At 41.3% G+C, this 26,950-nt stretch overlaps 1 protein-coding gene and 1 non-coding gene across 4 annotated transcripts in view; both read right to left on the bottom strand.

Annotated features, from left to right (window-relative positions):
* Positions 1 to 23,877, bottom strand: part of CCAR1 (cell division cycle and apoptosis regulator 1) — a 30,249-nt gene extending 6,372 nt beyond the window's left edge. The window contains exons 1-21 of one of the 3 annotated variants that reach the window (XM_069864177.1): positions 23,814 to 23,877; positions 22,844 to 23,021; positions 16,161 to 16,333; positions 15,535 to 15,579; positions 14,833 to 14,865; positions 13,418 to 13,611; positions 12,768 to 12,882; positions 12,495 to 12,687; positions 11,181 to 11,313; positions 10,706 to 10,867; positions 9,783 to 10,008; positions 8,427 to 8,540; positions 7,383 to 7,549; positions 6,469 to 6,679; positions 5,579 to 5,662; positions 4,725 to 4,910; positions 3,682 to 3,873; positions 3,010 to 3,243; positions 2,545 to 2,656; positions 2,242 to 2,283; positions 807 to 889 (exon numbers count right to left, since the gene is read on the bottom strand). In XM_069864177.1, the coding sequence (XP_069720278.1) occupies positions 807 to 889; positions 2,242 to 2,283; positions 2,545 to 2,656; positions 3,010 to 3,243; positions 3,682 to 3,873; positions 4,725 to 4,910; positions 5,579 to 5,662; positions 6,469 to 6,679; positions 7,383 to 7,549; positions 8,427 to 8,540; positions 9,783 to 10,008; positions 10,706 to 10,867; positions 11,181 to 11,313; positions 12,495 to 12,687; positions 12,768 to 12,882; positions 13,418 to 13,611; positions 14,833 to 14,865; positions 15,535 to 15,579; positions 16,161 to 16,333; positions 22,844 to 22,916 (2,772 nt within the window). In that variant the 5' untranslated portion in view covers positions 22,917 to 23,021; positions 23,814 to 23,877. The remainder of the gene's footprint in view (positions 1 to 806; positions 890 to 2,241; positions 2,284 to 2,544; positions 2,657 to 3,009; positions 3,244 to 3,681; positions 3,874 to 4,724; positions 4,911 to 5,578; positions 5,663 to 6,468; positions 6,680 to 7,382; positions 7,550 to 8,426; positions 8,541 to 9,782; positions 10,009 to 10,705; positions 10,868 to 11,180; positions 11,314 to 12,494; positions 12,688 to 12,767; positions 12,883 to 13,417; positions 13,612 to 14,832; positions 14,866 to 15,534; positions 15,580 to 16,160; positions 16,334 to 22,843; positions 23,022 to 23,813) is intronic. The other 2 variants (XM_069864179.1, XM_069864178.1) reach the window with 2 other exon arrangements.
* On the bottom strand, positions 7,701 to 7,764 carry LOC138724435 (small nucleolar RNA SNORD98). The gene has a single exon (XR_011338061.1). It is a non-coding gene; the product is annotated as a small nucleolar RNA SNORD98 (small nucleolar RNA).
* Positions 23,878 to 26,950: the final 3,073 nt, after the last annotated feature.

The following is a 26,950-nucleotide window of genomic DNA, read 5'->3' as shown; positions in this document are numbered from 1 at the left end:
CTTATAAGAATTACAGCAAAGGACAGTAACACCTGGTAGGTATGCCTTCCTTCTGTTGATGCTAGTATGTCAAATAAATTAAAAATTAACCTAATTAAACAAGTAATACTAAACATCCCTTCTCCTTCCAATCGGCTATTTTACTGAAAAGCTGTTTATGGGAATTTCACTTCAAAATCACATAATGAATGGGCATCCAGCTGCATTGTCCCATTATTCCTATTCCTACATCACCTATTTTCCCTTGAAGAAAAAAAATTCAAGATAATCAGACACTTGTTTTATCCTTGCATTTATAAAGAAAGTTTAAGTAACTTAGTCTGAACTCTAGAAGCAAACTATTGACCTTATGACATAAAAAAGCATCCATTTTCCTACAGGGAGACGTAAAAACATCACACAATGATTCAAAGCTTCACAGCTGAAAAGCCAGTTTATCATTCAAGCTAAGCTCTTGCTTTTCTTATGTCAGAATCCAGCAGCTGAAATAACAGACAAACCAATCACACCTGCTGCCTCTTACGTGCACACACAGCGCTAAGCCCTCACATCTTTCTGATAGATCATTGTCTCAAAGTTTTTCCAGCAGCTTCCACCCAATGAACTTTAAAAATTAAGTGAAAGCGGGTTGTAAGCGCCACACCCAGAGCTGTCACATGTTCCATAACTTCTATGCACACTTAATCTTTCAGTCTAGAAGTGCTGAAGGAATCAAAGAGTGCAAACAGTTCTTATAACGAAGCTAAGCTCTAACTGGGACACCTCTAACAAGGTTATACGTAGTTGTTAAGAAAGATGTTAATTACTTTGTCTTTAGTCGGCCTCTCCTTACAATGCCTATTTCCCTCTCTTCTGTCCTCCCGTTTGTTCATTTCCTCTTCATCACGGTCTGTAAAACGGAAAGAAAATTCAACATACCCACAACAAACCATTATACAACCACTATCTCAAACACATCTGCTCATTGAAAAAGTTCACATAAATCCCCAAATATCTGAAATCAACATATTTCCCTGAAAAACAGAAAAAAACCCCAAATGGTGTTGACGTGAGACCTGTTAAATCTTGATTTTTCTCAGGTCTTATTTTAACATAAACCATTTGTGATTTTTTTCCCCCGTGTTTCTGTAACACACACAGGACAGAAGAGCTGAAACAAATACTACCAAGGGCAAAATGAGTCCTGCTAGCATCGCCATCTACATGGCAGGCAGAAAATTGCCACAGTTCCCCTAACGAGGCTTGGCAGAGTCTGCATTCAGCTACAGTTACTCTTATTAGGACAAAGCCAGTACTACTCACTCTCAAATATGTCATAAAAATCTACATAATTAAAGGCATGTGTTTATACCCATGCCTGAGTGAGGTACTGCTGACATTATGATTTAGATCCAAGAAGTTACAAATCACACCTAATAAAGATGTGAATCAAACCCAGCAGGTTTTTGTTTAAAGCTAGGCAGGATATCTAAAATCGAGAGAGAAAGAGGAGTACGATGACTGCAGAGATGGATTATGGCATGCAGTTCTGTACCTTATATTCAAATCTCTGGTCAGAGAATCAAATTCAGCTTTAAGCTCACCTTTCTTGTGAGGAAAACTTTGGAAAAAAACTACGTATCACAACACTTGGCTATTTTTGCCAACACGTTTCTGAGAACCAATTGCTTTCTCCTGCACCTCCATGGCACATTGGATTGGTCTCAGCAACTCTGGCTGGGAAGGGCACAAGGACAGATGATGGGACAGAACAGACAAGTCCAGGGCACCCTCACAGCCAGATGATAAGCAAAGAAGAGTTATTTTGGAAACCACAGATTAGCACTGATTTTTTTCAGGCTGGTGCAGTACTCTGCCAAAAACGCAGCTGAAAACGCTGGGACTGCAATACCTAAGCAGTTCAAACCCACACCTCTAGCAAAAACTCTTCACAAAAGGGCAGAACTCCCAAAGAAGTACAAACCAAAAAACATATGCCATGTCTGACGCCTTTCTGAGCCTCTGAGCAGGGAAAGAGTCCCTGCTGCTCCCTGGAGACAGTGAAGCTCTGCAGCCCCTCTCCCCATTTCTTCAGGCAAACAGAACTCCACCCAAACAGAAACCAGCTCCTCATAACGTCATGTAAAGCGCACCCCACGCTACACCCTGGCCTAATAAAAACAAGGTGACATTTTAGAAGTGAGGAATAGGAAGTTAGGCACGTGAAAGTGGCTTGGTTTTTCAGAGGTGCTGAATACTCACATCTCCTACTGACTTCAATGGGAGTTGCGAGTGGTCTGCATTCTGAAAAAAATAAAACCACTTCTATACACATGCCTCACTTTGAGCACCACAGCTAGTTTATGTTAACTGTGTTCATACAACGCCTAGCATAAAGGCACTTACATTTTAAGTAGTCTGGTCAGAATTACTGAAAGAAAATCAGTCTAGTAATGTTATTTTAAACTGTCTGGTTCCAGAGCGTTCTCCAGCATGAAACAAAACATTCAGTAGCAATAAAAAAAAATAAAATCTGAAAGACACAAAATTCATAATTCAAGATACCTTCATCTTCATCTTCAGCATCTTCTGCCTCCATCGGATCATATTCTTCTTGATTATTGTCATCTTCAGTTTCCTCTTCATCTTTAGAATCATCCTTTCTTTTATCTTCCCTCTGTAACAAAAGTTCCTAATAATTCATCCAGTCAAAACCAAAAGAGGAGAGTAAAAACCTCACTACACTTCATTCAAAATTTGCATGCTTACATACAGTCACTTTAAAAAAACCACATAAATCTAAGAGGTACAATTAAAATATCCCAAAATACACCTGTAAAGTTTTTAAATTGCCAAAAATGATCAAAGCATATTTAAACAGATCAACTCAAATCAATGGACTAACACTACAAGATTGGGTCTCTTCCAACCTGGTGATTCTATGATTCTATGAAAGCAATACAGTTAAGTTGAAATAGAAACCGATACTGATCCAGACAGGGCAGTACTTCATATGAACTAACTGCAGACCTTCTTTTCGTCTCTGTCTTCTTTTTTGTCTTTATCATCTCCAGATTTTCTCCTCTTAGGTTTTGGCTCATCCGTTTCATCATCTTTTTCTTCTTTTTTCTCTTTTCTCTCATCCTTTTTGCTTTTTTTGTCTTTTTTGTCCTCCCTCTCTGGGAGAGAAATCAGTGCTTTGTAAATTCTGACACCAAAATCTCTCTGAAGCATTTCATTGAAGAGCTCTGCAAACAGCGATACCTGCGCATAAAGAAGGATGAGAGACAACCAACAAAAAGCTTTAAAATGTACATAAAAACCAGGTACAGTTATGATTAAACAGCTACGAGGTGCTATCTTGCCAACTTGCACCAAGTCAGAATTTCACAGTTTCAGATTTCTTACTATCTGCTTTGAGTATGGAGACCTCAAACGACTTTATGAAGATGCCTCTCTTCTTTACTGCAGCCGTTTGGGACCTAAACTCGCTGAAAATCTACACGTTTCTTCTTGATACCACACATCCTGCTATTGTAAACCACGTACCAATGATTGGGCAATTTTTTCTCGGTATTGCAAAAAGAAATTAACATGTTTAAATTTTATTTTACTATGACATTGTAAATTTTTACAATTTAAGAATACTAGAGTTATCATACAGAATTAAAAAGAACGGCTAGCTGTAAGTAGCATAGTTACCTCAAAGGAATGTTCTTTATTGTCTTCTAATCTATAGTCCAGAAGAACACTAAGAGACATAATGCTACAGTCAAACTTCCCACTCTTTGCCGCCCAATTAGGGTGTACAATGATCGCTGGTTCATCAGGCAAGATGTATCGTCTCTCCCGACGCTGACGTTCCAGTTCTTCTTGACGTTTTCTTTCTTCTTCCTAAAAAGAGGCAAAAAATAACATACAGCATATTCCAAAGCTGAACCTATACATTCCAAAGTTAAACCTATATATTAGTTCTTAGGAATCACTGCTTTGAATAAAGAGAATGGAAAACGGTCATGGCAGAGCTTGTGCTTTTCAGAAAAGCGAGCACAACCAAAGCTCCCTCCCCAACCTTAAAGCAAGTGTGGAAAGAAACCCCAGGACAGCTGAAGCCCATCCAAGCTGTGGGAGAATGCAGCAGCTGACAGAATTAGCAAACACATGGGCCTTTGCTTGCTAATCACAGACATACAAAACTTCAAATCATGCTGTATTGGTTAACGGGTAACACACAAAAAGGCAAGTTTAAAAGGAACTAACACAGAATACATTTTCCAGACATTGATGGCCCTTTTCTGAGGCTGAGCTTTAGCCATATTGCCCTGATCTTTTTTGCCCTCGTGAAATATCAAAAAAGACTAACTAGTACTGAAAACCAATACAACTGCAGTCAGTTTTCATGTAGGTTTAAGAAGTGGAAATCTTGGTAAGCGTATCCACCTTTCTCAAGCATAGTTTTTCTGAGGAGCTTGGGATTTATTTTTCTGTAGATTTAAGGTCTGACGTTAATTCAGACACCCTTAGTGCAGCTGCGTGATTTGGCAGACTTTGCTGATAGAGAGAAATTAAAACTTGCCCAGGTTTTGTGCCAATTCAACAGCTCAAGTTACAGCAAGAGCTCCCTGCACAGTCATTTGAGAACTACATCATCCCAACAGAACTAGGCAAGTTCCTGTACTTGTTACACATACATATATTTATACCAATTTCATACATAATTTTATGTAATTCAACAAGACTTATACCTCTTTGTCATCTTCAGATTTCCTATCCTCCTCCTCTTCCTCTTCTTTCTCAGACTTCTCCAGCTCCTTCTGCTCTTCTTTTTGTTCCTCTACTTTCAGCTGCTTTGTCAGTCGAGCAATCAACTGAGATTTCAGTCCTTTAGAGCTAAGGGTTCGACTTTCTAATTCTTTGCGAAGGTCATTTACCTGGTAAATAAAAGCTCTGTAAGTGGCGTCAACCAGTGACATTGCAAAACATGCGATTAGCAGAAAAGGTGAAGTAAAAATTAAGTAAAAGCATTGAAAAGATAATTGTATTTTTTAACTGCGCTGAAAACCACTAAAATTTATCTATATAAACATACCACATTTAAATCTGTGTTCTCAAAGAACACCCTGACCGTTTGAGGGACTTTTCACAGGGCAGGGAAAAAGATTTTACTACAGTAAAATAGTTTATTACTATTAATTCTTTTGAGGAAATGCTTATAACACCTTGTGACATTTTTTGTATAATTATTTCCTTTTCGAGCTAACTTTAAAGTATTTTATACCTCTAATTATTTTATGCAAGTAGAACTTACTGTAGAACTTCCATTTTCCAGTTAATATACCATATGCAGCACATTTTAATTGCAAAAAGTTCAAAAGCTCACAATGGCTTCAATCAGCTGTATTCACTTATTAATATCAGGAGTCACAGTCGCATACTGTGATATCACAACTGATACCTACAGAATCAGTGAGGAAGATCAAACACTACTGATATTGTTTTTCTCAGCCAAGGGAATATACAGCTGTATATTCTACACCGGATTGTGCCTTAAAAATGAAAATGTACAACAGAATCAAATTCTAAGAAAAGTGCCAGTTACCTTCATTGTTTTTGGATCCAGTTTAGACCAGTGCGTAGGTGTAGAGATTTCTTTAGCTTCCCCATCATCCTTCTCCTCTTCATCCTGACAAATAAAATTTAGAAATTATCATTCAGAAAGCGTGAAAGCATCTCAGTTATTTTTTAAATTCTGTTGCTGATCTGTGCAAGGTCACAACTGTTTCAGACAGTCTTCTCCTAAAGTTATTATTTAGACAAGTTCACACACACATTCTACCACTTTATAAATGATCACAGTGCCACTCAGCCAATACAAGCCAGATCTGTGGAACACAAAAGGGTGATAAGCAACACCACAAAGAATATTGGGGTTACACAGACACTGCTGGTCTCCATTAACCACGCAGTGTGTGATCTTCCCCCAGATTTTAAATCCCCCAAATTACTCTTTGTTCAGTCAGACCTTCCCTTATTCCAAGATGTTGATCAGCCACATGGCCTGAAATTCAGATGTTTCAGACTAGTGTTTGTTCAATTTCCAATACCACAATTAGAACTGGCCACAAGAGAGAATTTAGAAATTTTAGAAAATGGCAAAATGTTTAAAGACAGCTATTCGTGAACTGCATCTCACTCAACAACTGGTCCCAGATTCCAGCAACTACGTCTATGATCAAAAATTTTCTGAGCAGCAGGAGCACAATTTAATTCCGTTTGTGGTATCAGCATACACATTTAAAGTTAGGGAACTAGCTGAAACAAAAATAAAAACCGACATCCACTACACTGCTGAAAGCTGGTTTACCAGTCATTGTTACCAGTTATGTTCCTCCTATGTATGTATGTTGTGTAGTATGTGGTGTGCATTTTGTGCCTGTGTTCCTGTGCCTGTGAGAAGCAGAAATAGAAAAAGGGATTAGCGTTCAGTGCCTGTTCTCCATCAGCCTCCTTGCGTTCACCCTGAAGCTTCTCGACCAGCTGCTGCTTGTATCCTCGGGAGAGGGTTTCCCACTCTGAGCGGGTGGGAAGGCAATGCCAAACATCCGGGAAAAATAAAACCACTGTCTCCACATGAGCTGGAACTGTACGCCCCTTGTGGGTCTCCTCAGGGCGATGGTAGCGAATCTCTGCAAAACGGTACCTGTTGCAAGGGAAGAAGCATGTTGGAAAAAAAATTCTACAATACATTTTAAAAGAGCCTAGATCACTTGTAGCACATCAAGTAAAGAAACTTTGCTGCAAGACCTTGAAGTTTATCTAAAGAAAAAAATTATGGAAGCCATATTTTCTCTTTTGGCACATTTGTAAAAAGGTATCACGATTGAAAAGGAGAAAAGCAACAAAATTCTTTTTTATACAACTCGTTGGTTAGCACACATAGGTTGAATGTGCAGATAACAGTTGCTCAAGCGCTTTAAATTTAGCATACGATAAACTTTCCTAGTAAAACTGTAAGGAGTGTTAACACAGGACTCGTCAAGAGAAAATATGGCTATATAATAAACGGCTATTTATTTATAACAAAAGAACAATGAAATGAAGTTCTCTTGACGATCTTCTCCAGCTATGCACAAAATGAAAAATATTTTCAATGCACATCCATTAAAAAAATTACAGCATAACACATCAAAATAAATCCAGAATTTTTAATTAGTTCTTAATGCAGTATTCAGCAGAGTTGGCACCAATCAAGCTTATTACAAAACAGAAATCCTTTGAGCAGTTTACCTGCACTACCAAGAGCAGCCGGCAATGAAAAAGAGGTTTTCCCATCTTTTCTTTTAAAGTTCTGGTAACAGACAAGTATTTCTACAGCACACTTTGCTTTGCAGTACGGTACTTACCATTGCGTGCACACACTTAAGTCAATCCCTGTAAGAGCCTTGCAACAGCGAATAGCCGTCTTTATCAGCACCGAAGGGTCCTTTTCTGGATCAGGTCCATCCAGTGATGGGGACCAGTGTCCTCCAATAGCCATAGCTTCATCTTTGCCTTTCATACCCACTAAAAACTAGACAAAAAGAGTCTTCTGAATGTTCCCCTGCTAGGGGTAAAGAGTCATTTTCCCAAAGCACAAATAATATTTCATAGCACACACAGAGAAATCTGCAAGTAAATTGTCACGTTATCTTGCAATCTGGAAATGAAAGTCAGTCAAGAAAGAGTTCAGTTATTTTTTTCCACAGAGTTTTTCGGAAATGGAATAGGTTTAAAACATCATCACTCCTTCTTGCCCGCTAGACTTTCGAGATTCTTTATCAGTATAGGCTTGTTCCTTTGCAATCAAAAGCTTTCTAACACAAAAGACAAACAGATACTAATTAAACGGTGTCTTAATTCCAATACATATTTATAGATGCTCTTCCTTAAAAGTGACGAAGCAAAGTTGCACATAAGATCACAATAGTGCTCTATCTATAAATTCAAGTACTTCCATTTGCTTTAAGATGCTGGAGTTTGACTGGAAAACAAGTCTGTTTTCCTGAAGCACCCCAGGACCTACAGGTTGTTCAGTTTAACAGTAGTTAAATATCATTTAATACACTGGTTACTTAACTGTTGCTTCATTTGTGTTCTCTTCACAGCTGAGCCCTTAAGAAAAAAGCTTAAGTGCTTTTAAAAAAAGGCCAACAAGTTAATTATTAAATAATTAATACAGGTTTCTCCAAATATCTGCTGTTTGACTAAGCTGAAAGCAGCAAATATAAAAGCACTGAAGATGGAAGCTCCTATAAAGTGGAAAAAGAATTGACATAAATTAAGTCTCTTCAGAGGAAAAATGAAGCCATTATTCAGCTGCCTACAAACTCCTCCCTTATTGACAAATATTTTAAGGCCCCAACACCAACCTTTATTGCCAAAAAGGTCTGGCACAGAAGCATATTTACCTTTACAAGTCTGGCAGGATGCTGAAATCCATCACGAAGTTCTTGGGGATCTTCAGCAAGCGCACACGACTTGTGATAGAGATCTTCCATGCTAGGACTAGCCATCAGCATCACCTGCGGTGGAAGTCAGAGCTGGTGAAGGTCTCCACTATGACTGGTAAACGACCACAACTTGCCAATACACACATTCCAGTGTTCCTCAATGTCCCAAATATTACAAGTAAAGGTAAAATAAAATGGTAGAAAGAAGTGTTAAAATGTCTGCCAAGAACCAACTTCCATCTGTCCCATACGGGCGCAATGTGTGATCTTATTATAAAAATAAACTGTAAGCAACATGCTTCACACGTTATTGCTACGTGCCAAATACCCTACAGCAAGCAGCACACCGAGTACGTTCCTGGAAACAGACTCCTTCCATTCCATCACAATCAGAAAAGAACAGAACTCATCTGCATCCCCACAGCATCCTGTCAGCCCAGTTGTATCTAACAAGCTTGCCTTATGTCCTAAACAGGTTAATACTATGAGACAGAATGTATTCCTCAGTTACTGAATATATTTTGAAGCTTAACCTTCTGAAAGAGAGCTCTTGCTCTGCATCAACAGACTGAAAAAAACTGCCTGTCTCATACTAGACTCAAAGCTTCAAATTTTTTATACTGAGAAGGCAAGTAAAGTCTTTCCCAAGATAGAGGTAATAAAGGCTGTTTTGTTTCTAAACCTGTCTTTAACATGAAATACTTCCAAACCAGATCAACTTAGAACCCTCAGATCTTTTTTACTGAAAGAGATTTCAAATGCAACAGGTTTTAGGAAGACATTTTGACATTGAGGGCTTTTATACATCATTAGGGACCCTTATGCAGCATTTTTTGATATTCGGATAGTCTCAATATGCTCAATCTTTCAACAAAGTAATAAATACTGAGATGAATCTGAAAGGGTATCACTAAACAGAAGGGCATGAACTGCACAGAAAGCATACTTGAGGGGGGAAGAAAAAAAAAAAGGGCTCCATTAACAATTGGAATGAATTGCCTAAGAAATACATTCAAAGGTCTGTCAGGAGCTGGCTTTCTTTCCTATAACCACAGCAGTGCAACTGGGTGCAGAAAATGGAAGAGAGACCTCAGCAAAAACAAGATTTAGGACAGCTCTGGTAACAGAAAACCAAACTGAATTTCAGTCACGATTCAAGCTCTACATACTAGCTCTTAACTGAAAAGTTTAAAATGCGCTATTTTACTCAAATTGCTGCAGAATATTTCCAGTTCAGTTAAATGCACTTTTTTCACCCTATTGGTAAAAAAAAAATTCTGATGAATAGTCATAACACTGGAAACCTGTACAAACCTTCGCACTGTACAGATGATCAGCATCAGGTGGGTCAAGCACAGCAGTGTTTTTATCTATAGGATCTACTTCTCTATGCATGACATAGAAATTACAGTGGTTTCCCAGCTGAAATGGTCTAGACATAGGAAAGGCATCCACCCACGTAAACTGAGCATCAAAGAAATCGCTTGGGATGTACAAGTTCTGGTAACGCCTCCTCAGCTCCATCATATCACAGCTCCGGCTGAAATAAACAACATCATTTCAAAGATATAGCAATGAAAGAACCATTAATAAAGCACAAAATAAGAAGTATATTAATTGGAAATACAACCACTGTATGTTTAATACTGTATATATGAAATCTAAAGAGCAATATATTTAAGATAGAGCATCATGGATTGAAATTTTAGGAAGACCTTTTGACACTGAGGTCTTTTATACATCCTAAGCGCCTTGATGCAGCATTTTTTGTCATTCAGACAATCTCAATATGCTCAATCTTAGAACAAAGTAATAAATACTGAGGTGAGTCTGAAAGAAAATATCACTCAACAGAAGGGCACAAACTACACAAAGAGGACCCTTGAATAAAAGAAAAAACCAAAAAGGGTTCCATTGACAATTCAGAACCCACTGCCTAAGAAATACTTTCAGAGATCTTGCAGGAGTAACTATTGAACACTCTTCCAATTAAGGCGCCAGCATATCAGGGGATATTTATTAAACAGGATTATAAAGGTATTAAGCAGTGGCACTCAACAGTAACAACGAACCAAGAAGTTGTTTATCATACAAGGTTCTCAGCCACTACATATCTGATCTTTCTTTAATGTTAAGGTCATCATTTAACACTCATTACACTCGCGTTTACACATCTCACAGCAACGTGTGCCCACAATCAGTGATAGGTAGGTAAACATCTAGCACTATAAACATACCAGTCCAAGGAAAACTTTGAAAACTGAACTGTGTAGCGAGGAACAACACGTCGTGGTCTTCGAGGCGACCTCTCCCTCTCTCGTCTGGGTGATCTCTCTCTGGAGCGTTTTCTCTGGGGTGATCTTTCCCGGGACCTACGTCTCTCTCGGTCTCTTTCACGACTTAAAAAAATGCACACAAGATACAAATATTTTTGCACGCTGGTAACACAAAAAGCTTTCCAGCACAACAGAAGCTAGACACGTCAGACTTCACAAAAGAAGAGAGAAGTTTCTCATAGTTTGTTCCAGTACATTCCCTTTTTACAAGAGAAAGCAATTATGCAATTCCTTCAGTTCAGATAGATGAGAATTCTTCACTAATATCTAACAGTAAAGGCACTTGTGCGCATCACTGACTCGCAGGAACGAGCAGCTCAGCTCTGAAAACAGGCCTTTACAGAATGCTTTGATTATAAAATAGTCTTCAATTTACCTCCTGTCATCTTTTCGGTTTGGCATAGGGTCTCCTCCCCTATCATTCCTCCCAGAAAACCTGGATGGTGGGTCTAATCTCCGAGCTGGCTGAGGCTGTGAAACCAGACGAACAGGGGGCTGTAACAAACCACCTGGAACAAAAATTTTCAAGATCAATACACAATAGGGGGCAACTATCTACACTTCACAAACATTGCTGCTTTACAGTAGTTTCACTTGTGTGCATTTTCTCACCTAACTCTAGAGTCAAATAAATCTGTTTATTAGTAACAACCACCCCAACAAACTCAAGAGGCCTACACTTTTTTCACTGATGCAAACTGAGACTCTGGTAACTGAAACTGGTTTAAAAGCATCTTCTTAGTATGGTAGCTAACACAGCCTAAGCAAATAAAAGCTATCAAGTAAATAGCTAAGCCTTTCCTTGGAAAAGCCACTTGTTTTGAGATACACATACTACCTACTCATTGAATTAAAGGAAACCCAAAACTTCTTTTTAAGTTATTCATAGGTAAAAACAATTAGCTTCCAGAAATATTCTTACACCGATTCGTTATACTGCTGCGTCAACTCCCCAGAAAATACTCCTGCTGTCTCAAGACATTTAGCCAACTGATTGTAAATGGGAGCAAACATTACTGAACACCAATGAACAACCACGACTAATTAATTGTAATAAGCATTTATGCAAAACAGTTCCGCATAGGTACTAGCTTCAAGTCTTCTCTCATTGCTTTTAACTGTGGGTAAACCAAATCTTTATTTTATCTTATTACCAATCTTATTACTGATTCTTCAGCCTCTCAAAGTTCACATTAACCCACAACAACCTTTGATTCAGATTTGCCATGTTTGGCAGCATTTCTTCTCTCAAATGCCAACTAGCCAACACAAAAATATCATGAATAGTTTTAACAATTCAAATGTGAGAACCCGATCCTGTTGAACTCTTAAGATGATGCTGAAGAACCACACTGCCATTAATACTTTTGACTCCCCAACTCGTCTGTGAAAGTCTCAGAATGCAAACTACACTGAATTTGCTTTTCTATTACAAAATCTTAATAGGAATAGGAGTCCACAGGGATTTCACCGACCAGGTGATTCTTGAGCTATGGCAGACAACATGCCTTGCATAGAGCTGCAGGAAGACACATACTCAAACTATGAAAATTCTATGGGGTCCTTTTTCTATTATTTAGTTGAAGATTGAAGTACTAGTTTAACAAAAAAGCAGCAACCACTAGCACTACAAAAAAATGAGAACTAATCACCAGAAGGACTACAATGAACTCTATGCCTGAAGGAGTACCTTTCTGCTGTGGCTGCTGCAGCAATGGCTGAGGCTGTGTCTGCAGCAAAGGTGTGATTGAAGCTGCCGATATCTGTGCCTGCAACAAGGACTGTGGCTGCGGCTGCGCCTGAACACCGAATGCTGTCTGCTGCGCAATGGGCTGAAGAACTGCTGGAGGAGTCTTCAGTAACGGCTGAGCTTGTGTCTGGTTCTAACAGATGACAAAATTAATTGAGAGTGAGCTTGAACCGGAAGCAGGCACTAAAAGTTACACTGGGTAACCTCACATACCTGATTTGGAAGTGTCTGGATCCTTTGTGCATTCCATTTGAACGGCATATTAGGATTGTAAGTAGCTTCTACCAAAACTCTGTCACCCACCTGAGGCGTCTTTCCTTTAACAGCACTGCAAACATCACAGAAGATGTATTGTGAGTTATATTTACCTATTCGTACATTTGAAACTTACATTTAAAGTTCAAAGAAAGTAGAAAAAGATCACTAAAAAAATGCTTATAGGAACAGCATCTACCCCAAAATTCAGTGAAAGTACTATCTGCTTCAGTTTGGAGTATTCACAGGAATTTAATTCCCATCTTTGTCCCAAAAGCAGTTCCCTAAACAGTGCTAAATTAAGATAGGCAGATAGCACATTATATGCATTTAGTCACCCACAAATTCTGCAGTTTCATCCTACAAAGGGCTTAATACCTTCTAAGTCTCCCAGCTTTGGGTTTTGCACGGAGAAAACTCAAAAATTCACATAAAAACTCAGATCTAGCATCTATTAACCTACTTGACCACGTGACTTTCAATGTTGACCAAAAATACTAGCTGCAGGCACTATGAGTGGAGTCACAGAACTAGAACACAAGAATCTAAGCCTTTTATTTAGGGAGGTTATCACAGAGTACATCTGTAGGCAAGTATTTACATCTTACCTAAGTTGAAAAAAGACATCTTCATCCACAAACCCAAATGTATCATGTAGTTTAGTAACTACTCCGGTGAAAACACGCTGCTTTTGTGGTTGGGTTTGCTGTTGACTCGACCGGGGTGCTGGGTAAGAAACAGTTATCTGGGCTGCTGGCTGAGGAGTAGACAGGCTAAGACTGGTAGGAAGCGCAACAGCTGGCTGTAAGCAAAATAAAGCAAACTATAAATCTAATAACCAGCTGACACGCCAACAAGGAACAGTTCCTTTACGCACGTAGACAGGAGCTCAAAATGTCTCTGAACAGAGATTTTTCTGAATAGAGATTTTCATAACATGGAAGTTGGTCATTTTCTTTTTTTATTTTTTTAGTTTGTGGGGTTTGGTCTCTGTGGGTTATTTTAATGATATTTTTTTCTACTTTGAATGAAGACTGGCTATGTTTATTGTTTTATTTTTAAAAAGATGACTTCCCCAAAATATGCACAGTGCCTACAAAAAGTATTGTTTACGGCTCGCATACAGTGGGCCTGAAGAAGAGATGAAGTCCTAACTTTGGCAGGAATATACACTTAGATTAGTCTCCATTTACATTCCAACTGTAGTGTTGGAAGTCAGTAAAGGATGAGCTTAACACAAACCTTTCCTTAACTCAACAATTCACACGCTTGCCTTTTTACGAAAGGAGAACACGGTAAGATAACAACCTTAAGTAAGTGTAAACTGAACTACAGCACCTCAGTGTGTTAAATGGTTGCAGGAAAGCTGGGGAGGGGCTATTTACCAGCGACAGAATGAGGGGTTTTAAGCTGAAAGAGGGGAGATTTAGATGAGATATTAGAAAGAAGGTTTTTTCCCCCCCTTGAGGGTGATGAGGCCTGGGCAAGGGTTGCCCAGGGAAGCTGTGGCTGCACCATCCCTGGGGGTGTTCAAGGCAAGGTTGGATGGGCCTTGGAGCAACCTAGTCCAATGGGAGGTGTCCCTGCTCATGGCAGGGGTGGAACTAGATGGGCTTTAAGGTCTCTATAATTCTATGTTTTAAGCCTGTCAAGCTCAGCAGGACTCTTTTTAAACCTCTCCATGCACACATTGCAATACTGTTAACACAGTTAAATTCCTTCTCAAAGGAGAAAAAGATTTTCCCAGTTTGCTACTGCAAAACCACTGAACACTTGAAGTTCAAACAAAAAAAATGATAATGAACGGCCACATTCCCTTCAAGATGAAGGAGAAGTGGTTACCATTAATTTTTTAATCCAAGGCTATGCATATTTTAACATCTGCATAAATTGAACCTGCACTAATAGGATGTCCATTCATATTAGTTCATTTTACAGATTAAGCTACCCAAGATGTCACAAATTTGCGCTCATGTGTTATCTGTGTTTGGGGATGGAGACTAAACAATAAAACCAAACTAACCTGAGTTAAAAGGGTCTGCTGAGGTTGCTGCAACTTAAAATAAATAAGTTATAAATCAATTTTAAATGCTTAAGGAAATTGTACAATTTTACGTCCTCTTTACAAGTAAGACTTTTTGCTTAATCTGGGTCAGTTAATAATCCTTTGGGGTTTGGTCACTTCAGCAATCTGTGTATGCATAAAATCGTGGTCATGTGGTTAATTTTATGATTGTATAATCTGGGTTTACTCAGCAAGCAGAAATGCTGAGGGTTTTGTAACTGAAACTTAATAGCAACACCAAAAAGGTTTTGGCAGCTGGAGAAGCTTAGGCCTGCAATTTCCATGTCCTTTTATTCTTTTTCAAAATCCTGTTAAGTTCAAACACCATAAAAAATGTAAAAGGGAACTTTTTTTGGACAGAATCTTTCCAGTAGTTAAAATACACGGCCCTGTTTAGAACAAAGTTTAGTGGGAATCGTATACATGTGGAATTGTATGTATTTTTAAATTTCCTTTTTGCATGAAGGTGGGCAGGCTTCCATTCTGGATACGTCTCTCCAAGTTTATGAACTTCAAGCTCCTTCACTATAAAAAAATATTACTGAGTTTCTTTAACAACTTCCCATACGAGGATGATTTCGGAGACAAATCCTACAAGACACACAACCAACATTATTCCTCAAGTTATTTCTGATGTACACAGTAAGAATCAAGACAAACCTGTTGCTGTACACTATAGAGAGTCTGCTGAGGCTGTGAATATTGCTGAAACAGATAAAAGCAAAATATCTCATAAACAGGAAGTATTATTATCCCAATAATACTAAATACAAGTTATCTGCTAAGCAAGTTTTAAACGGCAACTATTCACATTTAACAATTCTAATACAATGTGTAACTAGTATCAACATGTACAAATATTCTTAGCCTTTCGAGTGGACTCTGATGTCCTCTTCCTAGTCAAAATGAGCCATTTTTGTTCAGCCTGACATTACACAGTATCTAGGCCAGAGCATGAAACCATGCAAAGCCCTATTACAGATATACATAGTGATGGAAGATAACAGGAACTTGAGATTGTCCGCCTGGGTGCGGCAAAATGCCCTTCTCCCAAAAGGCTTTCCATAGCTACGTCAGTACCTCCTCAGCCAAAATCCCCACCTTCACAGACTAATACAACTATTGCTAGCTGTAGACCTAAAACCCCCATTTTTTAAACAGTTTTATACTGACACATTCACTATTTTCCCGTTCTGCTTTTCTCCTGGACACTTTAGCTTTACAAAGCTGCTGTTTTCCATTGCTAAAGGTCATACAGTCAGCAGCAAATGCTCCTTTTTCTTTACCTGCTGTAAGGCAGCTGCTGCAGCTGCAGCTTGCTGCTGTAACGCAGCTGTCTGGGTGAGCTGATAGTTGGTGGGGGTTTGTGTAGTGAGTCCTGCTGCTGCCAGTGCCGTCTGCTGCGTGTAGATCGTCGGAGAGGCTCCGAGCAGTGAGGGCTGCTGCACACCAAGAGCAGCTGGAAAAAGAACACACACAATAAGCACCAAGAGCAACTTTAAACTGCTAAGCTGTCTGAATGTTATACTGGACGCAGGATATGATGCTTCACCCCCAAGTCAAGCTCACAAAGCAGGTAAATGCAATTGCAAAAGCCAAGATAAAAGATCACGCCTCACTAGTTTCTCTTTTAAATTTATTTGCAAATCGTACACCATAGCACAGGCACAGAGACCACTTCATTTCCTTCTCCCCAGTTGCTCATGATTTTACAGCTCTCGTAGCTGTCAACCCCAGCCGAGCCCACCCCCAACACAAACACACACCAAATGCTTTCTTGAATGTCTCATGTTTTAGATGAGCTCGATGAAGACTGTTGCTCTCCTCTGAAAATTAATTAATACATGCCATTCTGAGGGCAAGAGAAATCTTTAGCGTAATGGGAGCTATGAAACAGAGGCTTGTGGAACATGTCCTCTGGAAATGCACATGGCTTTGCTCCGCTCAGTAGTGTCTTTGTCCCTAAGTGAGCTGGATTTGTAGATGTGGGGGCTGGCAAAGAAGGAACAGCCTTATAATAACAGGGAGTTTAATTGATCCCCATGTATAAAAGGACCAAGTCAAGCTCTCTCCAGCTCTTGCTAGGAAGGGTTTGTGCTGCCCAAAATCAAACTACCTGGAAAGAAAAACTAGTTTATTTTATTGTCACATCAGCTTTTAATTCACTGCAGAAGATTAAGAAAATCCTGAGGAGCAGCTACCCACATACTACACTTCTTATGCACTGGATACTTCCGAACAAGCTGTGCTTAAGCCTTATAGAAGGAACTCTGAGAGACACAGAGCCCTGCACAAACAAAGCAAATGTGAGCGAAGAACTGCAAACGAGTCTGGAAACCTGCTCCCCCTTCGGCAGTTATTTTTATAAAAGTTATCTTCAGCTGCACAATCAAATCCGTATCACTCCATCAAGCTGTTAGTCTAGTCCACATGTTTAACCAAAACCAAAGTGAAACTCAGCAGGGAAACACATTGCCAGCAAAACTAAGTCTGCCAGCCTGAAGAACATTCCCGTTGAACGGGATTCCTTTCTTTTCCAAAGCCATTAAAGAGGCACAACAAAATGAAGAACAGGTTTACAGCATTCTTCCTGCAGAGCTTGTGCTCCACACCATTCTCACTGATCTAAAATGAAGCTGTCATTCCAGAACTAGGGATGCAGTAACAGATTGCTCGTAGCTGGTGGCTGCCACCACGGAATACGCTGTAACCATCTCAACAGATCCTAATCCCCTCTACCGTGTTGTTCTTTCCAGCAAGATGCAGATGTCGGAAAACAAGCTGATGTGGCATTAATCATCTTACAATTTCAAAATGAAACATGAAAGAAATACGTAAGTGACAGTGAAAATAATCACCATCACTGTGATCTGTATCAAATATTGCCAAGTAAGTATCTCAGAAAATATCACTGCTTCAACAGTGAAGCAGAACATTCCATGATACAGCAAAATTACGGCATTTCCAGTAGTACATGGCTTTTTCCACTGAAAATTCCAAAATTCAGGCTTCTTTAGAAGCCAAGCAAGCCAAATCTGAGACTTGTCCTGTGACACCCCCTTCTTTCTCTCGACCCTCTTGCATCCTGCTTCTCCATCAGCTTCAATTTGAATGTGCATTTTTGATCACCCTAAAGAATCCTCTCGTCTGGAACCTCACCAGTGCCTCACCTAACAACCTTAAAAGACTTTTCTATCTCATGAAAACGCTTTGCTGCTACATCCTGGGGCAGTCTTCACTTTCCTTGGCTGCATTACTTTACTGGCTCAATCAAGGCAAATAACCAATGCAGGAATTTTTCTCCTCAGATTTCCACATGCTGAGCAGAAATACCTATTAGTGCATAAATTCACTTCATGCTGTTACCTTTGAACCTGTCTGACTAGGCTAATTACTGCCACCCAGTCTGGGGTTCTGCTCTAATGTTGTGCCAGCACCGGGGGATGGAGTCAGGAAGTCCCATCCAGCAAGTTTCACAAGTTCTCTCCTATTTTCAGTACCAAGGATACCTACAAAAACATTAACATCCTCGCTCCCAAAACCAGATCTTGGGGTTACTCTGCTTTTCAGTTTCCAGTATGACAGTTTTTTTTCTTCCAGCATAACCCATAATTATCCCAAACAATTCCCAGCCCACCTGAAGACTCTTATCCCATTTTGCCCATTAAGACAAAAAACCAACCCAACGTTTTTTGCCACCTCTACCATTGCTTTATAAGCATTTAATATAATCTGAGCGTCAAGTTATCTACGACACTTCAAATTAACTTACAAACAAAAGGCAAAACCAAAAGACTGCCAAGGTCCCCTCACAGGCTACCACCTGTCATAACAAGTTTTTCCAAGCTGTATCCTGTTCCTACCAATTTGCTCTGAAGTATTTCAGGAGTTTAATTTTACTACCTTTCATCTACGTACACAGCTTGGTCAAACAGGCTCCAATTAAAGAGGTGACTAGTTAAAAAAAGAGCCTTACTAGTTAAAAAAAAAAAAAAAAAAGGAAAAATCATACAGAAAACCAAAAGAGAATGAACTGCAGGCCAAGTGTGGAATTGACATCTGACTGCAGTATTATTATTGGCAACAAGCATTGTGGCAAACAATAGCTTCTTCGGATCTGTAATTATCTCAGTAAGCGCACCAAATACTGGATGGCACCACCATCTGAAAGGGCCTGGATAGAATCTGAGCCTTAGGCTGCAGCTCAAGCATCTTTCTAAGTAAAAGAAGTTTCTGTTATATCAAACAAAAAGACAGTATTTAAGTAAACCCTCTTGCCAGTTCTAAATTCCAGAGACACTTTAAGATTAGGGAAACATCTTCAGAGTACATAGCTACATATACTTCCTTTAGTAAGTGACACAGTTTTATTAGGCTCACAGTAAGAGAGTCCTCTATCCAGGACACTTTTCAAAGTTGGATTTTTACATTTATTTAAGCTTAACATGCTTGCAATACAAACGCTATCCAACCTGCTCCAAAATCACTTCCTTTTGACAGGTATGCAATGGAAACGAGGCTCAGCGTATTTATCACAGGACATCTGTTTACAGCGAGCCAGTAAACTATGCATCAGCTGCTATTTCTTAGGGGCTCTGAGGTCCACTACATACTTGTCTTATATGTGCACTTGTCTTTGGTCACCCCGTCGGTGCCACTAGCGACAAGACACTGAGTTTAAGGCGCTTCTGCTTCCACTGGGTGCACTGTTCTTCACACTAATGAACTGAAGCCTTGATACAGCAAAGATGACAACACTAACTAGCCAGAAGGCAGCACAGCTGGGACCTCCCCTTGACCACAGTTCTCTAAAAATGGGCTTCACTACACAATCAGAAATTTTAACCCTGAAAACAACACATGCCAAGTGCTGTGATACAAACCAAAGATGTGCCAAAAATTAATAGCTGAGAGAACAGGAGGGGATTGTTCTTTAGAGATGTTTTAAGAACTTGCACATTATTATGTAAGTTAAAAGTACACAGAGTATTTGCAAAATGCAATCAGAAAATTTTAAGTTTTATCTTTTTAAACTTTAATTTTCTGTGCTAGGTACAATTTAGGTTATGCCTTAGCAACGCTGAACAAGTACAGCAGGGTCTTTATTCACGTTTTAAGTCATGTGATGCCGAAAACCATGAGACATGAGGAGAGAAACAATTCCAATGTGTTACAAGCAGGAGTCTCTCTTCACACACAGATCAGAGCTGGCACCTGGAATTACCTGCCTCTCTTCTAACACTACAGGCACAGACAGTAATTAGTAAGTTACCCCAAAGGGGTCCCAGGAACCCTTCATTACACAGTAGGTCACTCTACAACTACCGTGGAGTGTCACACCTTCATCAAGAGCCTTAACTTATATCGGTACATCTTCACCAATGATGACCAAGACAGCATCCAACTCAGCAACACAAAAAAAACTTCAACAAACCAACCCTCAAATAACCTTTTAGCAATTATAAAACTGGTTTTATAACACAATCAGTCACTGCTTTTTACAACGGCTTAGGAAAAAGATATATATCCTGTTGCTTGTATTATAGAAGTCAAGGTCTCTCTCATCCCTACTCAAACTCCTTGATGCTGTGCAGAAGGAACTTGGTAATTGGACAAAACCACCTGGCATGCATAAATATATATAACACCTTTTGCTAATCCTCTGAAAAAAAAAGTAAAAGTTCAGTAAATGTGGTTCTTTTAAATCAGTTTGTGAACATGCAGCTTCACAAAGGCAAGCCAATCTGCACAACTTCTTGAGCGCAGCCACCGGTGAGATATAACACGTGCTAGTCAGCATGCCTGAGCACTGACAGCATCTCTCCAGCAGGCAAGCAACCTGGCTGAGCAGCCACAGCTTCGTGCTGAAAAGTGCATGAAAGGTATGTACTGAGCTGCAGCTCAGCGCTGAACACTGTCCCTCAGCCCTCAGCAGGACCAGAGAGTGCTGCATGATTCTCAAAAGAAGTTCCCTGTGCTCTGTATTATAAAGCAGCACTGCCCATTAAAAAAAAAAACCAAACAGGGGACGAAGTATGCACATGGGTAGTAAAACAGGAGCTAGGTGGAAGAATCCCAGGGACTGGATTCAGTGGTACAGACAGGGAAGAAAGAGGACACAATCATACATGGTGATTGTGTATTGCAGCAGGAAAAGGAAAGGACTGCAGAAGGACACAAGGAACTCAGCACCTTCAAGTCACACTGGAGAGAAGGTGCTGCAGTTTGAAGACAGAGACTAGGAACGTGAAAGAAGGTGGAACTAGCACAGCAAGAAGGCAAAAGCGTAACCAAATGTTAGTCTTTCATGGCTTTCATGTTTGAGTCAGGTGCCACTGGATCAGAGGAACAGCTTAAAATCCCTGGAGATCCTGTCCTCATTGAGCAGGTGAGAAAACTGTCACAGCCACTGATGCAGACTACTCCTATCCCAATTAAATTTTGCACTTCATTTAATTTAAGGAGAAGTAGGTTAACCAAAGGCAGAATAATGGGAAGAGGAAAACGGGTAAGTTGCTGTGTGCTTCTAGTGCCCTTGCTCCATCCTGCACCTCTTCTCCAGGGCCCCCTTGTAGCCCCAGCTCAGGGAGGTCTAAGAAGGCTGCCAGCTCCTCCTCTCCAGCAGGTTTTATGCAGCTTTCCCTCTGGAACAGGACAAGCAGCTGGCTTCTCAGTCTCCTACCACTATTTTTGATGCACTAGCTGTCACGTCATCCAACACCTAGAATACTCCAGCCCCAGATGCTGCCATCCTTTGACTGCTCCAAGGTATCGCCCAGTCAGACACAAGAACCAAGAGTAAACTTTGTCTCTCCCGCATTCACAACACCAACCCTGAAGATACACACTCAGATTGGACCAGGGCCCAAACTCAAAACTGGAGATGGAGGTGTCATTTCAGGATAGAAAACTGAGCCAGAAGAAAGATTTGCTCTTCCCCCCATGCCAAGACACGCGTCTCCAAAGAACGGCAGGCATTCCCAACTTTTGCGATGCTTCCAGACATAAAACCACAGACAAAGAAGACACGGCATTCAACTGCATATCAAACTAGAGCAGGACGTGAAGGACGACTTCAAAACTCATACAGCCCCTGAGGCAGACATCCTGTCATCGAAGTTACTACCTGTGCTCACACTGTGATATCCTGGATCCCCATTTCTCACCAGACAATAAAACTACAATATTTTGGAAAAACTCTACATTCAAGAGGAGCAAAAGGCAGCGGAACTAGAAATAGAAGCACCAAGATTCACCACACAAGCTCCACATTCTTGTCTCAAAACCTTTTATACAGTAAGACATAACAACATCAAACAAGAAAATTGAGCTAGCAAGGTCTTTAAACACACCAGTCTGCGATTAAATAAGGCTTCTTAGTTCAATCAAAGGAAATCCTGTATCATTATCAGAGCAATACTCTTGGTTATAGGGATCCTTTGAGTATTAACTTGGGATTAAAAAAAAACCAGCAAATTTCAGAGACCTGTTTGCTATGTTAAGTCTATCCAAGCTATTAGTAAAGGCAAAATACTTTGTAAGCATTGATTTAGGTGGCCCAGAAAATGAAACTCAGGCAGCACTTAAAAAAAAATCTGTAAGGCCTTGTTAGTGCTGTTATTATTTAATCCAGAGCAATGCAATTCAATGAAAGGTAATTTGATTTACACATCTTTGGCTAAGAGTAACTTGATACATTGTTTACTGACCAAGAGAATCAATAAAAGTTCACGTGGGATTGTATTTATCAACCCTTTTAAAAAAAAAAATCACCAAACAACAAAACCAACAGCTATCACATCATTATTTTTAATTTCTCTACTATGTGAAAAACTCCCAACTTACACCATTTCAATAGAATTTAAATAAGTTAGTTAGCAGGATGCCACTCATAACTGCACACCCAGCTACGGAACCTCCAAACCTACCAGATGTCAGGGTTCAAACATTAGGCAATACGTAAACTGACCTGGCTGAGATACTGCAGTGGCTGTAAACTGAGTAGCCCAAGGGGGATTCTTCTGTCCTCCAAACTGAGCCATGGCGAAAGGCAAAATCTCCTGGGTGTCTATCTTCTGTCACTGTAATCTAGCAAAATGAAGTGCAGCTACAATCTTTGAAACACGTGCCATCGGGCTACTTTAAGTCTGGGTCAAAAAAAAAAAATTAAAAAAAAAGAAAACTGTTTAAAGATGATCTTTGCACCCCTAAACCCGGTGGGCAGCGTGCATCGAAAGCAGGAAACAAAAAAAAAAGTTGCACGGCGAGTTCCTACGCTTTCCTGAGGCACCACCTCCACCCTCCCCGCCTCAACAATGGGCACCGACGCTGCCCAGACACAGAAATTCATTCAAGTTCCCAGCGAAGACCACGGGAAAGGCGACTGTGCCGCACGGGGCGCTTCGACTTGGGGATATAATCCCTCCTGGGGCGCCCGGGCTGTCGGAAAGGGCAGGCTGGGGCCGGGGCTCCCTCCCCTCCGACCCGGGCACGGAGGAGGAGGAGGAGAGCTAGGAAAAGGAGGAGGGCGGCTAGGAAAAGGAGGAGGAGGGATAGGAAAAGGAGAGGAAGAAGAGGGGGAGGGAGGAAGAAGAGGGGGAGGGAGGAAGAAGAGGGGGAGGGAGGAAGAAGAGGGGGAGGGAGGCCAACTTCGTCCGCCCCCTCCTCCCCACGCCGGGGGCCCCGCCCGCTGCGCCCCAACCAGTGCCTTAAACCCGAATTTCTCCCCTCAGCGCCGTAACCCCGCGGTTCGCCAGGCGCGGGCAGCGCCCGCCGGGCCCCAGGAGCGCAGCGCGCCTGAGGCGAGCGGCGAGGAGGCGCGGGGGCCGCGCAGGAAGCGGGGCGTCCCCACCCGCCGCCGCCCGGAGGCCGCCGCCCGCCGCTCCGGCTGCTCCCGCCCCCCCCGCCGCCCCCGGTGCCGCCGCGGGCCCGGCCGGTACCTGCGGGCCGCCCACCGGGCGCCACGGCCGAGCGCCTCCCGCCCGCCACGCGCCCCGCCCGCCGCGGCGCGCCGCGATGACGTCACCGCCCCTGCCCCCCCCCCCGGCCGCGTGCTGGAGATGCCGGAGCGCGCAGGCGCGGCGGGCGGGGAGAGAGCGCGCGGGGAGGGGCCCCGGCGCCATCTTGGCCGCGGCGGGAGGGGCGGGGCGGCGGCCGCCATCTTGCAGCGGGGCTGGGGCGGGGTCAGAGCCGGTGGGTGGGAAGGGAACGTGAAACCCGTCCAGTTCCAACACCTCCGGCTGCGTCATGGAATGGCTAGGTTGGAAAAGACTTCCTAAGTCATCGAGTCCAACCGTTCCTATGAGGCTTCTCCCAGCCCCGTCCAGCCTGTCCTCGGACACCTCCAGCAATGGAGCAGCAACGGCTTCCCTGGGCAGCCAGGGCCTCACCACCCTCAGCGTGAAGAATTTCTTCTTAATGTCCAGCCTGAATGTACCCCCCGTATTATCACTCTGTGCCTTTGTAAAAAGTCCCTCCCTAGCAGATAAACTCTTAAAACTCGATATGGAGTTTGAAAAAGTGAATGCCCTTCATCAGCCCTGGGCAAGGCGAGGGAGCACTTGGCATCGATTTGTGCAGCAATGGGGCAGGATGCATCTCCCACTCACACGGAGATGTAGACATTCTCCCAGGAATCCTATACATCTATTCCTTCCCAAGGACTCACTTGAATGTTACCATGAACTTCACAACAGTCGCACCTCTGGCTAATTTGGAGCCAGCTCCAGCTCTGCCTGACCTTGTGACAGGGAAAGGCTGCAAACAGAGGGGATTGCAGGAGGCACCTCTGCTCAGCACAGAGCACACTGAACACAAGGCGTTATCATCTCCAAGGAATGAAGATTGTTTGGGAAAACACTGCTTGAAAGAAAACATGCCATAAGAGAGACATTCTGTCTACCTTTCAAAAAATACAGTTATTTGGAAGAACTCTACTTTAGCCTAACTCAAAATATTCCACTTCGTGTAACATTAACTACTTTTTCTATCAATGGCTGTGAGGAATGGTCAGCCCTCTGCCTTGGGCAAAGCCAGGGTGAGCCCCTGAGCTCCAGAGCGCTGATCTTGCGCACGCAGGCATGCAGGCTGCTGTGTGGAGAGCATGCCGGGGTTGCCTGAGGTGAAGGCAGATAAGGCTTAGCAGAGAGACTCACTGAAGCACTTAAGATTCTTTGAAACAGAAACTGCAGCCAGCAACAATTGCAGTAAGTAGTTCAGTGGTTAATGAGCAACAGCACTGTCCTGCTTTGATGATGCTATAAACTGCCATACATCCTTTTAACAGTTTTTTACACAAAAGCTTGCTTTGAGACAAAATACACACACAGGATACTAGAATCATAGGATCAATACAATCATTAAGGTTGGAAAAAGCCTCTAAGATCATCCAGTCCAACCGTCAGCCCAACACCACTGTGCCTACTGAGCCACATCCCAAAGTGCCACGTCTACATACTTTTTGAACACCTTCGTGAGACCAACACCTGCTTTGCTACAGCTTCCTTTCAGGTAATTGTAGAGAGCAACAAGGTCTCCTCTCAGCCTCCTTGTCTGCAGGCTAAACGGTGCCAGTTCCCTTAGCCGCTCCTCACAAGACTTGTTCTCAAGACAATTCACCAGCTTCATTGCCCCAAATAGTACTTAACATTTGAGAGTAAAGTCAACAACACGCATTTTGTTAATGAAAATGTAGATGAAAATTTAAGCTAATACACACCAGGAGCACAGGGGAAAAAAAATCTTCATATAAGAGAAAAATTTTTTACAGTGAGAACTATCAGTCACTGGAAGAACCTCCTCAGAGATGTCGTAGAGTTGCCATCACTGGAGGTTTTCCAGATGCAACTGGAGAGGGTGATAGATAATCTCATCTAGACTCATGGAAGGTTGAACAAGATGATCTTTTGAGGTCCTCTCTAATCTCTGGAGTGTTCTGTGATCTATTAACACCGCATACAATATATTTAACTGGTAAATCTGCTAAGGGAAGGGGTAGTAATAGAGTAAAATTACTTAAGATTATGCTTTCAGGGAGCTCAAAGAAGAGAATTTTATCTCTTGGTGGAAGTTGTTAGCAATTATTGATGTTGCAAAAGTAGTTGAAGATCTTAGTCTGATAAAGGTCCTATTTCTAGAATTTTTATGGAAGAACTTCTACTGTACTAGTTGTAAATTTTTATCAGAACAATTAGCGTCCTGAATTGAAAAATTACAGTCTTATGGTACAGAGAAAGGGCAGCACAGCCTGCGCATCTCCTAAATACTGAATTTCTGTGACCTCCCTAGTCTGTCATGTACGTATGTGAGACTAGATGCACTTGTAACTGTTTCCTTAAATTTAAATTAAGGAGGCTGGTCCTTTCTAAATTCAAGTTTGACCCTGTGTCCTGGAGGGCTGAATCCTGGAAGATTTTACAGCTCTCTCCATTGGCATAGCATGCAGAGGTTAGTTCCAGTGAAATGATTAAGGGATTGGTCTTGATAATGCTCATTTTAGGATCTCTCATATTCGTGCCACTCATATTTCTATCTCAAGGATAAAGGTTTCTGTGTTTTGCTGTAGTTATAAAGATTAAATACAGCATTTAACCCCCGTATGTTCTCAGTAAATGGTGCAACATTTATTTACACTGCATTTACAAGGCAAATTGAATGATTGTCTTTCCCAGGAACAGAAAATTCCTCTTTAGTAAGGCTGATAGGTGCTCACAGCCATAATTGAGCCTTAGCTGAATATTTGGCTCTAATCCTGGTGGTGACAGGTGGTCGTCAACTAAAACATACGCAGCAGCCTGCAGGGTCTGTGGTGTTTGCTGCTGTTCTTCTGCTGGTGCCAGGAAAGCCTGGTTTTCATTCAGTTGAACTGATGCTTGGACACATTTTTCTTACATAAGCGGCTAAACATCTTTTCCTAACCAAGTATAAAATATATTTTTTCTTCAGAACACTCCAGTTTGTTATTTCAAAATCAAAACCAATACATTGTGATGACTGAAAAGATGTATTGGAAAGAAAACCTTTTGAAAGTTGTTTTGGGGGATCATAGTTAATTTGAAATTTCAGAGAAACACATTGC

This window comes from Phaenicophaeus curvirostris, chromosome 9 (genome assembly GCF_032191515.1).
Source record: "Phaenicophaeus curvirostris isolate KB17595 chromosome 9, BPBGC_Pcur_1.0, whole genome shotgun sequence".
Classification (NCBI taxonomy): domain Eukaryota; kingdom Metazoa; phylum Chordata; class Aves; order Cuculiformes; family Cuculidae; genus Phaenicophaeus; species Phaenicophaeus curvirostris.
The sequence above is the reverse complement of the archived record's forward strand: the minus strand, read 5'-3'. Positions and strand labels throughout refer to the sequence as shown.